Source organism: Mus caroli, chromosome 8 (assembly GCF_900094665.2).
Source record: "Mus caroli chromosome 8, CAROLI_EIJ_v1.1, whole genome shotgun sequence".
Taxonomy (NCBI): domain Eukaryota; kingdom Metazoa; phylum Chordata; class Mammalia; order Rodentia; family Muridae; genus Mus; species Mus caroli.
This window is the reverse complement of record NC_034577.1, coordinates 111,328,870-111,341,374: the sequence shown is the minus strand read 5'-3', so window position 1 is coordinate 111,341,374 and position 12,505 is coordinate 111,328,870. Positions and strand designations below refer to the sequence as shown.

General features: G+C 54.2%; 1 protein-coding gene across 1 annotated transcript; it reads left to right on the top strand.

The window, feature by feature from the left end:
• The first annotated feature begins 1,207 nt into the window (after positions 1 to 1,207).
• Fam92b (family with sequence similarity 92 member B) lies at positions 1,208 to 11,790 on the top strand. Its single transcript, XM_021170832.1, has 9 exons — positions 1,208 to 1,361; positions 3,636 to 3,870; positions 6,013 to 6,081; positions 6,169 to 6,270; positions 6,413 to 6,418; positions 8,272 to 8,376; positions 9,457 to 9,570; positions 10,694 to 10,795; positions 11,490 to 11,790. The coding sequence occupies exons 1-9, from the start codon at positions 1,342 to 1,344 to the stop codon at positions 11,613 to 11,615; spliced, it is 879 nt and encodes a 292-aa protein (XP_021026491.1). The 5' UTR covers positions 1,208 to 1,341; the 3' UTR covers positions 11,616 to 11,790.
• Positions 11,791 to 12,505: the final 715 nt, after the last annotated feature.

Sequence of the window (12,505 nt, the reverse complement as noted above, 5' to 3'; positions counted from 1 at the left end):
GGAGATACTTTTCAATTCAGCCAACACCTCAGAGGGGAGGGATTACGGGCCAGGAGACACAGAGCATCATTCAGAGATAAAAATCACAGGACTGGCACAGCTCCTGTAGGAGTTCAGGGCCATGGCTGCCCCTAAACAGAGGGCACAGTACTGTAAAGGACACACAGAGATTTGCCAGTGTGTTGTCTGGGGAAACCTGTCCCTGCCCCCCAAAGGGGGGGCATAACACATGTGCCACAGAGACCCAGCACTCAGGTGTGCTCTGAGGGCTCACTGTACAGGGGAACCGGCTCCCAGTGCCCAGCCCACCTATCTCCTCATCCCTGCGGCAGGGGCTCCAGTTCCTATTGGGCGATTGTCTAGGAGACTAGAGAGATCAGCGCTTTGCTTTTCAGGCCACACAGCAGAGCTGAGGCGTGGGGTTTGAATCTGGAGCAGCTGACCTTAACGTCTCTGTCTTACTAAGTGTTTAAAATATATCCCAGCATGATGGAGCTGGGACGCACACACACAAAAAAAAACGACCCAGTGTGACAGGCGTCCCGTGGAACTATCAATATCTTGCCTTGGGTTCTCTGCCTCTACCACCAGGCCTGCTTTGCACCTTAAGTGAAAAGGGGGGTGGGGCGGGACGGGGGCTGTGACCCACAGACCTCTCACCATGAGTAAAATATAGTCGGGTCAGTGGGGTTTTTTAGTGCTCTGACCTGGAGTCACCTTCCCCAAGTCTAACAGTGGGAGTCGCATACTCTGGGAGGCTCAGGACTGCCTGATTCGCTAGGCACTCCTCTGAGCTGCTGCCTTCCCCCCCCCCCCACTCCTTCGGTTCACCTTCTTCGCTTCCCTTTACCGTCTACTCCCCCCACCCTCAGTGACACTGGCTCCCATGCCCCGCCCACCGGGCCTTCTGCCTTGAGGGTGGAGGAGACTCTACACAACAGGGTCCAGGGTGAAGTCCCAGGCAAGGTCCCTTCAGGGATCTCCCTGTCTGTTCCTGCTGGTTACAAGCACTTTGAACCCCCAAGAACACCATATTCAAAGGCATGTGAAGGTTCTGTGTCCCACTTCCAATTCATTTCAGAGAGTGGTTAAGCCCCAAGGCAAAGCTGGCCCTCCTCACCCCGCAGGGGAGGCCCTGGTTGCCCAGCAACCAGCTGGGCTCCTCCCAGGGCTTGCCTGGGGATGGCCCGTTGCCTGGCAACCAGGCAGCAGAGTCCCTTGAGCTTAGCCAGACCACACAGCTGGGCCCAGTACTAGCTGCCTTCTCTCTGACTAGGGGACCCCTGGGGCCCTGTCCTTATTCCCCAAGATCCTGGCAGCAGGTGCCTCTCTCTGTCCACAATGAACGTCGTCCTCTCCAGGTGAGCAGCCTGCGCTGCTGGGAGGGGTATGCAGGTGGGATCCTCACGTTCTGCCACATCGGGGAGGAGGGCAGGTGAGCCCCCTGCCATCCCTTCTCAAAGTGGAGGGAGGGCTTGAAGCATAGAGGTTACCGGAATGCAATCTGTGCTGCCTGAAGACCAAGTGTAGCCACTCGCTGGTCTGTTCCCTGCTTTCGCTTGCCCGCTAGGAACCCCTTCAAAAATCCAGGCCCCAGACTTTGACACTGCTCCCTCTAATGGCCCCAGACTCCCAGTCACCTGCCCTCCTTGATTGCCTTTGAGTCTCCCTAGGACTCAGACTTCCAGTGTCCTGGGTGCACCCAGAATGCTCCTTAAAAGCTGGCTTCCAGCCTTACCCATGGGGCCTGCTTCGCAGAGCCTGAGGCTTGCCTGTCTAACTGTGTATGAGTGACAGCCATCCTGGAGTCTGGCCTGCTGTATGCCCTTGGGCGGGACGCTTTGCGTCTCTGGGCTTCTGTTTACTTGATTTAAAAAAAAAAAATGTCAACAGCAACCTCTTCTAGGGAAGTGTGAGCAGAGGCATTTGCAAACTACAGTTGAAGCTCATTAGCAGGCATGAGACAGTGCTCCTTATGGGGTCCGCCAAGGGGCCACCACTAGAGGGCACAAGAGGGGCTTAGATTCTAGAGAAGGGAGGGCAGCAAGGGACAGGAACGGCCTGGGGTTGAGGGGAGGGGACAGTGACAGGAAGCCTCAGGAGCCTCCTGTACCCTTATGAAGACTGAGCACACAGGTTGTCACTGAACGCTGGCTGTGGGCAGGATGCGGGGTGTGGGAGGCGGCATGTGCCCTGGAGGTGTGTCAGAGAGGGCAAGCGTGTGGCATGCGGTGGTCAGTGGTCTGCAAGGAGCTCTGTGGAGGAGCCCAGGACTGGTGGGAGGGAGAAGGGACCAGGCAGAGGAGTAAGGGTGATAGAGAGCCCAAGTATCCCGCAGGGAGCTTGGTGGGGTCGAATGGCATCGTGTAGCATCCAGTGAGAGCCATCACAGCTGTCCACAACTCCCTATCACCTCCCTATCAGAGCATCCTTGGTACCAAATGGACTGCGAGATGCAAGACACTGGGAAGGGAGTATAAATTAAGCATAAATTTAATTATGAGTATAAATTAATTATGTATGTGTGTGTCTCTAACACTGTGCACACTGTGCAGAGGACAGAGGAAGACACTGGGTGTCCCCCCGATTGCTCTCTGCCTTATTTATTGAGACAGGATCTCTCACTGAATCAGGAGCTGGGCTGGCAGATAAAAACTCAGGCATTCTTCTGTCTCCGCGCCCCACAATGCTGGAGTTACAGGTGCATGTGGGGGCCACTCCTGACCTTTTGTCTTGTTTAAGATTTTGTGTGTGTGTGTGTATGTATTTTGCATTGTTTTGTTTTTTGAGGCAGGGTTTCTTTATGTAGTCCTTAGCTGTCCTAGAGCTCTCTGTGTAGACCAGGCTGGTCTCAAAATCACAGAGATCAGCCTGTCTCTGCCTCACCAGTGCTGGGATTCAAGGCATGCCTAACCACACCCAGTTCATGTTTTTAGATTACCAGTAATGCATTTAGGTATATATAGAGATGGATTTGTGCACAGGAGTACAGGTGTCTGTGGAGGACAGATTGCCTGAGCTGCAGCTACAGGTGGTTGTGAGTCTGAGAACTGAATTTGGGTGTTTCTACAAGAACAATAGACCGGCTTAACCACTGAGCCATCTCTTCAGCTCTTCCCCCCCCCCATTTAACACAGGGGCTGGGGATCTGAACTCCGGTCTCCATGCTTGTATGGTGTGTCCCGTCCCCCTCCCCGCTCCCCCCACCTGCCGTTTCTCCGGACCCTTGAACTATCTGTCAGCCTCAAATAGATTCCCAAAGGGCCATTTATTTAACCCAAAAGCTTCTAAGAAGGGAGAAAGAGGAACTAACAGGAAAAGGCCCATGGGTGTGGAGGGGGCTGAGGAGAGAGACTTCTGTGGCTGGTACAGTGGTGTGCACGAGACTGTGGGGTGCTGCAGCCCTTCACAGGCCCCAGGGAACAAAGGGCCCACCTGATCGATCAACTCTTGCTCAACCACGGGGCACAGGCAGGTCTTGTCTCCTGCCTCACTGGGCTCACGATATTCCTCCGAACTGCCCAAGGACCGGGTGCTTGGATGGTGCTTGCCCACTGGAGAGGTGGGTATGGTGGTTCCAGTGACCGTGGCCTTTCTGCACTTAGTGCTATCCCCCCACTCCCACCCCCACCCAGGGACAGCCAGGTGAGGGCCATGGAGAACACGGTGACAAATGCTGAGAGGTATTTCGGTCAGTTCTGCTCACTGCTAGCCTCCTACACGTGCAAGACGGCCCGGCTTCGTGACAAGGCTGACCAGCTGGTGAAGCAGCTGATAGACTTTGCCAACACGGAGAACCCTGAGCTGCGGGCCACCATTCGAGACTTCGCCGAGGACCTTGCCAAAGTGCAGGATTATCGGCAGGCAGAGGTGATCATAGCTCTGGGCGGGAGGGCGAGCAGGGGACATCCCCTCCCCTCGTGGTCATGCTGGTGACAGGGTAGAGAGCTAGAGGGCTTCGTGGGGTTGGGTGAGGGCTGCTGGAGTCAAGGGGACCTGGAAGCCCCTATTGGGAGTCCCATGAGGGCCATAGATTCCTGTGCAATCCAGAGGATAAAGGAGATGGCGGTGGAGCGATCGATGTCTTTTTAGAAACACCCTGTATGACTGGCAGAGATGAATGCTCAGGTCTCCTATGGCTAAGCATTACAGAGGGGTACACATGGCACAGGTTGTGTGACAGACAGATCCTGCTACACCTACACATAGCCAGGAGGTGTGAGCTCTTGGGACAGAGGGTGACTGTCCTTGAAAGAGACAGCTAAGCTTCTCTTACGGTGCATGGTGCATGGAGATGTCACATGATCACCTGGGTGGCTGCCTCTGCTCGCTGTCCTTTTCTTAGGGACAAGATCAGTCTGTAGCACAGTCTGGCCTGGATCTCAAGGCCAGCCCCCTGCCTCAGCCTCCTGGGTGCCAGAATTTCGAGTATGAGGCACCCTTTCTTGGTCTAACCAGTGGGAAAATTGAAGCTTCCAGCTCTGTGCTGGGCAGTTGAGCACCACCCAGCATCTTTACCTAGCATCCCCACCTCAGCATCCCCACCTCAGCATCCCCATCCAGTACCCCCGTCCACACACCCCCCCAGCATCCCCACCTCAGCATCCCCACCCAGCATCTCCATTCAGCCTCAGGGCCTGGCTTCTACCCCGCCTTCCATGCTGAGAACTGGCCCTGAGCCTGAGAAAGAGCTTATGCAGCCACCAAGAAGGACATTCTGTTCTAAAACTTTTAGAACATTAAAGGGACAACAAAAGGAATTGCTACTGAGTTTTCTGAACTCAAGGAGTGGGTGGGGATGCCCCTCCCATGATCCTTTAGCACGACATCATCCCTTTCAAGGGTTAGGGAGCTGGAAACCAGTGGCCTAGTGGTCCTGTCACTCCTGCTTCTTTGGCAAGCCCAACCCCCCAAGATGCCAGGAGCCATGACAGGCAGACAGACCTCTCTTGCTGCCATGCCCAGACACTGGCATCCAGGCCTTCTCCATCCAACCCAGAACGCCTTTGCTGCTGGTGCAACCCCAAGACCCCTTATGATTCTAGGAGGTCCTGGAGGTATGCTAGCTTGTGACTGCTGAGGTCAGACACCTCACATCTAAGGAAGGAGGGTTTATCAGGCTTACGTGGTAGGAAAGTCAAGTCATAGTGGCTAATGTGACACAGCTGGTCACATAGTCTCTGAAGTCTGGAAGCAGAGTGGCAGGGGCTGTTGCTCATCTCAGTTTCTCCTCTTTTTTCAGTTCCACTCTCCAGCCAGTGAAATGGGGGCACCTACCGATTGGGTGGGTCTTCCCATCTCAATATAATCCAGTCTAGCAACTGCCCCCACAGATGTGGCCAGAGTTTATCTCCTAGGTAATTCTAGGTAATCGTGTCAAGTTGATAATCAACATAAACCACCGTGGGCTAGAAGGGGACCTTGTCCTTTCTCTCTCCTTCCTGAGCTGTCAGCTGCTAAGGGGACCTGGAATCTGAAGCCTGCGGTGGGGGGGAGGGGGGTAGTGTGGTGTGCAGGAGGTCTGAGGGTCTTGCATTTCCTCCTGCACCCCCTGGCCCCACCACTAGAGGTCAGAAAGAGTGACCAGCTCTGAGTTCTACTCCAGTCTTTACTTTCTGCAACCTCCAACCATGTTTGCAAGCATGCGTGCACCTTGGGGCAGCCTGGGACCCAGAGCTGCAAAGAGAAGGGTCTGAAGTCATCGTTCTGCCATTCTGGGATGCTCCACCCAAACCGTTCCCAGAACATGCCACACTCCCCGAAGTTCTGTGCCTGGTGCTGTCCTAGTTTCTGTACATGTCCCACTGACCTGCTGGGACACCCTGGGGCATGGTCACTGTCCCAGCTCACAGATGAGAACACCAACTGAGAGAGCCTATGCACATAGCCAGAGCCCTTGAAGGGCAGAGCCAGGCCTGATGCTGGGTGTCCCAGGGCCCTGTGTGTCCCCCGGAGTGCGGGCGCTGCTCATGCCTTCTCTGCTTCTCTTATGCTGCCACCTGTGCCCTGAAGGTTGAGAGGCTGGAGGCCAAGGTCATCAGCCCTCTGAAGCTCTATGGCGCCCAAATAAAGCAGACCCGGGTGAGCTGGGTGCACCTCAAGGTGTGCAGGGGTGGGGGGCCTGGCCCCCTTGGCATCCCCAGGAAATGTATCTCTTTTTCTGTGTAGGCAGATATAAAGAAATGTAAACGTGTCCAAAATAACGAGATTAAACAACTGGAAAAGCTGGAGAAACTGAGGCAGAAGTCACCCTCAGATCGACAAATGATCGTATCCTTCCTGCTGGGCAGGGTGGCCATTCCACGCAGTGCACTGAAGGGTTTGGGGATCCAGACCCACGGGGCTGGGGCTGTTAAGTAGTCCCACCTGCAGGCCACCTGGCTTCACCTGAATCCTTAACAGTCTTCCTCAGTCCCAGGTGAGTGTCAGGCGTCACATTTCGCCTCAGGCAGGCAGCCTTTGGGCATTTTAGACAGGCAAAAATAACCTCATGGAAGATCAAGCCAGAGTTACCAGGTGAGGCCAGCGGACACATGGGAACAGCACAGCAGGGTGAGGCAAAGGGAGGGTGGATGCTGAGGCCAGGGGATTTGGGCTCTGTCCAGCAAGCCACCCAGTTGTGGGGTCGTCTGCATCCTGATGACAGGGTAGCTACTGCCATCCGCAGTCTGCTGGCCAAGCAAGCTCAGAGAGGCTTGGGTATGAGTGCCAGTCCCAGTAAGAAGGTGGCCACTACCATCTCTGCATAGCTCCATCTGCCTAAGAACTGGGTGCAAGATTGTGAGGGCTTGTCACCTCTGCCCTGCTTGTCACTAGAATAGGCTTCATTCAGAGTGGCTCTTCGTGGACCCAAGTCATTGTTTTGCTTTGATCCCTGGGGATATTTTGGATTGTCATGTGGGAGGGTGTTGCCGTGATAGTCACAGTCTAGCTGGCTTACACACACACACACACACACACACACACACCACACACACACAAACACCACAGAGACACACACACAGAGACACACCACACACACCACAAACACACCACACACACACACACACACATTCCTCACAGATTAGGGTCAGAATCCACTGTGGGGCCCTCTGACCTCTTCATGTGTAGGCAGGCTACTCCTCTAGGAATCTAGGGGATTGGCTCCACTCCTCCCAGAATCTAGGCCACACCCCCTCTGGGCTCCTCAGTCCTTGTCCCCACCTGCCACCTTTCCTCTGCTGTCAGCCTTTCTCCAGTTCCCCTCCAGCTCACTCCTGTTGGTTTATCAGAGAATTCAGGATCACAAAGGCTCAGGTCAGGTCAGCAGTGCACGGGATGATGGAGCCTGCAGTATGCCTTACGATGTCTGGTGACCTGTGGACTGGCACAGGGCTTAGGAGGCAGGCATCTTTGGATCCACCATCCTAGAGTCCATTCTGTAACATGAGGAAGCAAGGGGGTCAGGCATGGCTTTCAGCCTGGAGTGAGCACCTCCAAATTTTATCCTAGGCTCTGCCAGAGCCCTCCCTCCTGGTCACCCATCTGTTTAGAGGCCGGGTCTCCTCCTCTATTGGGAACCTTTTGAATGCCAGCCCCTCACTCCCCTGTCCCACCATTTCATAAGCATTTAGTTAGTGTTAGGGCCATATTCTAAAGAAGAGGAAAGTGAGGGCCATGGAGGTGGCTTCCTCAGTGTCACACGTGGCCTTAAATGCCAAACTCAGAACTCAGTTCCAGTGAACGTGCTCAGGCTTAGCCTACAGGCAGCTTTACTCTACAAGGAGGGAGCAAGCCATTCATGCACAACCGGCCCTGAGTAGAATCAGTTACCAAGAATATGAAGACCCCATGGAATAAAGCCCAGACCCACAAGTGCCCACCTCGGAATGATAATTGTGGAATGATAATTGTTAGCGGTGCTGGGGATGGGTGCGGGGCCCTCAAGGCTTCTCACAAGCAAAGCTTGGGCTACACTGTGAAGTGACTTCGCACCTCTTGCATCTGATTCTCCCAGGTCTCCTTACCAACACCCAGTTTTAGGCAAGGAAACTGAAGTTCAGAGAAGTTAAGTGACATCTGAGGTCACATAGCTATGAAGTAGGTCTATTCAACTCGTGACCAACCTTTTACCATGGTCCCGCCTGACCATTTCTTCAGTGACCAAATTCAGAGACCCCACGAGGCAGGAGAAAATTCCCCAAAGAAGACCTAGAACAACCCAGAATAGAGAGTATCGAGGGGCCGGGACCACCCTGTAACACTTTGTACCTATTGTGACCCTGAGGCCAGGCGGAGACCAGTGCACAGAGGGCCTCAGTGGACACCAACCGTTCTACCCACCATCTAGTGGAGACTGTGGATGCCTTCCAGGAACAGAAACTGAAGGACCTCCGGGTAGGCAGTGGCAGCTTTGGGCGACTGTGTGCCCCTGTGTGGGTGCATGCGCATGCCTGTGTTTGACAGTATATGCGTGTGCAGTGTTGTGACCGCCTGCCCTTCTGTGGCCAGGGCTGTGGGGAGAGTTGATTCAGGCGCAGCTGAGAGGCTATCTGCTCAGGGCAGGCCATCCTTCCTCACCCAGCTGTTCGGTGCTCTGGACATGGCCCCCAACCAGGAGAGCGCTGAGGTAGAGCTCTGTCCCATCATCCTCTCCTGTGCCTGCTCTTCTTTCTCACCTGTGTCCACAAGAAGTCCTAGCTGCCCCCTCAGACTCTAAACACTCTTTAGAAAGCAGCCATGCTGACAAGCTGTGAGGCCAACAGAGTCCCCTTAATCTCCACCAGACCACCCTGCCCCCAATGCCACGGAAGACTAGGTCAAGCCCCAGGTCTTGCAAGAGGTCTCAAGGAATTTGCTCTTGCAGGGCTGACTGACCATGGATATCCTTGCCTACCTCATTCTCCAGTTCACTCTTGTCCACTCTTCGACCTCATGAACCTCTTGACCAACAGATGGGTCAGTCACTCTTGTGATTCACACCTCTGGGTGGCTTACCTTGGCCTAAGAACAAAGAATAATTCCTCCCAAGAGAATTGCCTTTCTGTCTCCTGTGACAGACTCTACTCAGAGACTTAGGCTTTGCCCTGGATCAGGCCCCCTGTATTGGGTTTATCTCTCTCATCTCTGTGGTTCAGAAGATCAACTAGACCCTAGACCACTTGGCCTCTAGATCCAGGGCTTGGGATATGTGGTGGGTATTATTAGTGAATTATTGGGGAATTGGGGAATTATTGGTGGAATGAATGAATGAATGAGTATCTATATGAATGAAGCTAGGAACTGGTGCAGGCTTAGATGAGAGGTATTTTAAACAACCACTGTTTTGTAATGTGAAAGGGATTTGGCACCTTTGGGGTCTTCTTGCCTCTAGATACGGGGCTATGCCCCAAAACTTTAAAAGGCTGGGGGGGGGCATGGTGTGACCTTGTATGGTGCTGTTACACTGTTCCGCTGACATGGGCTTCTCTCCCGCAGAGAATCTTCTCTGACTTTGTGACCATCGAGATGGTTTTCCACGCGAAGGCGGTGGAGGTGTATTCCAGCGCTTTCCAGACCTTGGAGAACTATGACCTGGAGAAGGACCTGCAGGTGGGTCTCACCTCAGTGGTTTCTATCTGGCTTGCTCTGCGGCTGAGCTGTTTCAAACACCCGGTTCGGGTGCCACCCCTGCTGGGGAATCTTCCTCTGGTGACCTGGGATGTCATCTGCTCAGCACCACAGGACTATTTAGAACTGAATAGGAACAGCGGGGATAAAAGCCACCATGGCTGGCACTCAGCGCAAAGCACTGACTGACTGTCCCCAGCCGCACAGGCGCACGGATTAGATTCACAGCAAGCTTCGTCTACAGAGCTCGGGGGCCCCAAACCTGCTGCTGTGAGCCGCTCGCCTGTGGCTTTGTCTTGTGGCTTCATGTCACAGTCTGGAGCAGGGCTATTTTACAAATGGTGGAGGGCGGGGGTTGGGGGATGGCGGCAGTAGCTGTCTTCCAGAGGCAGAGCCTGCGCAAGGGGAAAGGAGCCCTGGGAAGCAGTGTGGGGTTTTATGGGTGTAGAGCCTGGTGATTGGAGCCTACACAGCCCACAGCCTGGCCCGGCCCCAGATTCCCTGTGGTGCATTGTTCACATCAGCCAGCAGCCTTGGGGGGTGGGGGGTGGGGAGGAGCATTAAAGCCTTGGGGGAGGGGAGCACGAGGAAGTTACTCTGTATGCTTCTGCCAGGATGCTACAGGTGACCCACTAAGTCTGGCACTTGGGAACAGACCGGGGAGATGAAAGATCCATCAAAGGCTTTTTACATAAGCTATAAAACCACACAGAAGGCTATAGACAAACCTCATAGTCTCCCAAGGTTCATTCATCTCTAGGGTCCATGATAGCCTTAATCATGATCCCCCTGCCTTAGACTCCTCAGTGCCAGGGTTACAGGCATGCGGCCCAAGTCTCAGCTCTACAATACTCTTTCAGGGGTTGAGAGTGATTTTGAGCCAGCCATTGTCCTGGGTGACTGTTACCTAGGTCTTGGGGCCTCAGTTTTCCCATCTCTTTGAAGGGGTTAGAATTAGAACATCTCCTCAGGGGGCCGCTGTGGGGTCCATGAGACAGCAAACAGGAAGTGCCCAGAGATGCTGCATAGCCCCTCTCACCTTTGCTTCCTACCCCATTCCCGGGCTTTGAAGCTGGATCCAGCCACCCTGATCTTTCCTTGGCAGGACTTCAGAGCCAAGACACGTGGAATTTACGGGCATGGTGAAGCTCGGCCGCTCACAGACACCAACCCCGCTCCATCTGTCCCCTGGCCTCTGGCCAGCCAGGTAAGCATGGACATATCACTGGAGTTAATCCAGGGACAAAGGGAAGAAGCCAGGGAAGTGGATGGACACCTGACAACTGCAGCAGTCGTGGCACTGCTTGGGGGGACTGCCATGTCCACCTGTGTGGTGTGCTCACCCCCTCAGAGGCACGCTGAGGGGAGTGCACAGGAGTGGGGCATGGAGGCAGGAGGGGGAGCTCTGGCACCACGGCAGGTCAGACTTTATTTCACCTGGGCCACAGGCAGATTCAGATCTTCTCAGATGTTAGGAATAAATCACACGCACCAAATGTCACCTGTTGGCTCGGGAGACGCTTGCTTTCATCAGCCCTAGGCTAACAATGTCAGGGAAACTGGTGGTGCCTGTAAGTAAGACGTGACCAGGGCAGGCATGGCCTCAGAGTCACAGGGAGGGGAAGTAATGACTGTGAAGAGAGGTGGCCCTTGTGAGGGGAGGTGACCAGTGCAAGGGTCTGTCACTGAGTTTCATGAAGGTCCTACGCCCAGTGAAGAATTTGGACTCTCTCTGCAAACGCCATTTCCCTGCTTGGTAGCCCCACTCTCTCTTGGCCTCGCCTGCCTGGTGGCTTATGGCTGAAGTCACTCTTTATAGTGGTATAGGAGAGCCACCTCTCCAACTCGTGGTCACTCCTGGTTTGGATGTTGCGGTTGTGACTTTTCTTTCTGCCATCTAGAGTGCTCAGAGTACCATGGCACGCCAGGGGAAGGAGGCTGGAGGTGAAGAGGACAGTGAGGTTGATTCTGTGGAGGAGATCCCCCTGGAGGACCTCAAGGGACAACAGCAAGGACTCCGAGACTAGGAAGAGGATCCCAGTGGCAGGTGGAAGGCATAGGCTGGCCTGGACCTTGGTGCATTCTGCTTGTGTTCTCAGGGTCAGGGATTCCCTGGGGTCTTGCTTTCTTTATTGGCACAGCAGGCCGCTCTACAGGCCTATACTCCTGGTGTCAGTAAAAGATATGTGAATCTCAACTGCATCCATGTTTTGTCTGTTTTCTGATTTCATTTGGCGGCCAGGAGTGGACGCACTTGTGTGAATGCTAAAAGCATGGTGGATGAGTTTCTGAGGTCTTCCTGGTCAAGTACTGCCAGCTGGGAAGCTAAGGCTGCAGAGGCCTAGACCTGCCAGCCCGGAAGTCATAAGCCACATCGGGTGGGAGAGGGCAAGGCACAACTGTGTCAGGTGTCAGAGGTCCTAAGGCTGTGAAGGAAGGGCCATGCAGACCTTGCCCAGCCTCTGGCCAGGTGCAGTCACGATCAGCTACTATTCCGGTGGCCATGATGCCTGGTGTCTGCTTTTGGTTCTATATGATGTTCTCTCCCTGTGCACAAAGGTCTGTGCCCAAATGCCCGCTCTGGAAGATCAGGGTCCTTACAGTGGCTGCCTCCCAAGCCCTCCACAAAGATTGTCTGCAGGCTTTTCTCTGGGGGTCCCCAGAGCTTAACTCTTTGGTTCATGTTTGTTTGGTTTTTTTTTTGTTTTTGTTTTTTTTTTTTGGTTTTTCGAGACAGGGTTTCTCTCTGTGTAGCCCTGGCTATCCTGGAACTCACTCTGTAGACCAGGCTGGCCTCGAACTCAGAAATCCGCCTGCCTCTGCCTCCCAAGTGCTGGGATTAAAGGTGTGCGCCACCACGCCCGGCTTAACTCTTTGGTTCATGAAGTTGGCAGACGTGTACTGAACTCAGCCATGA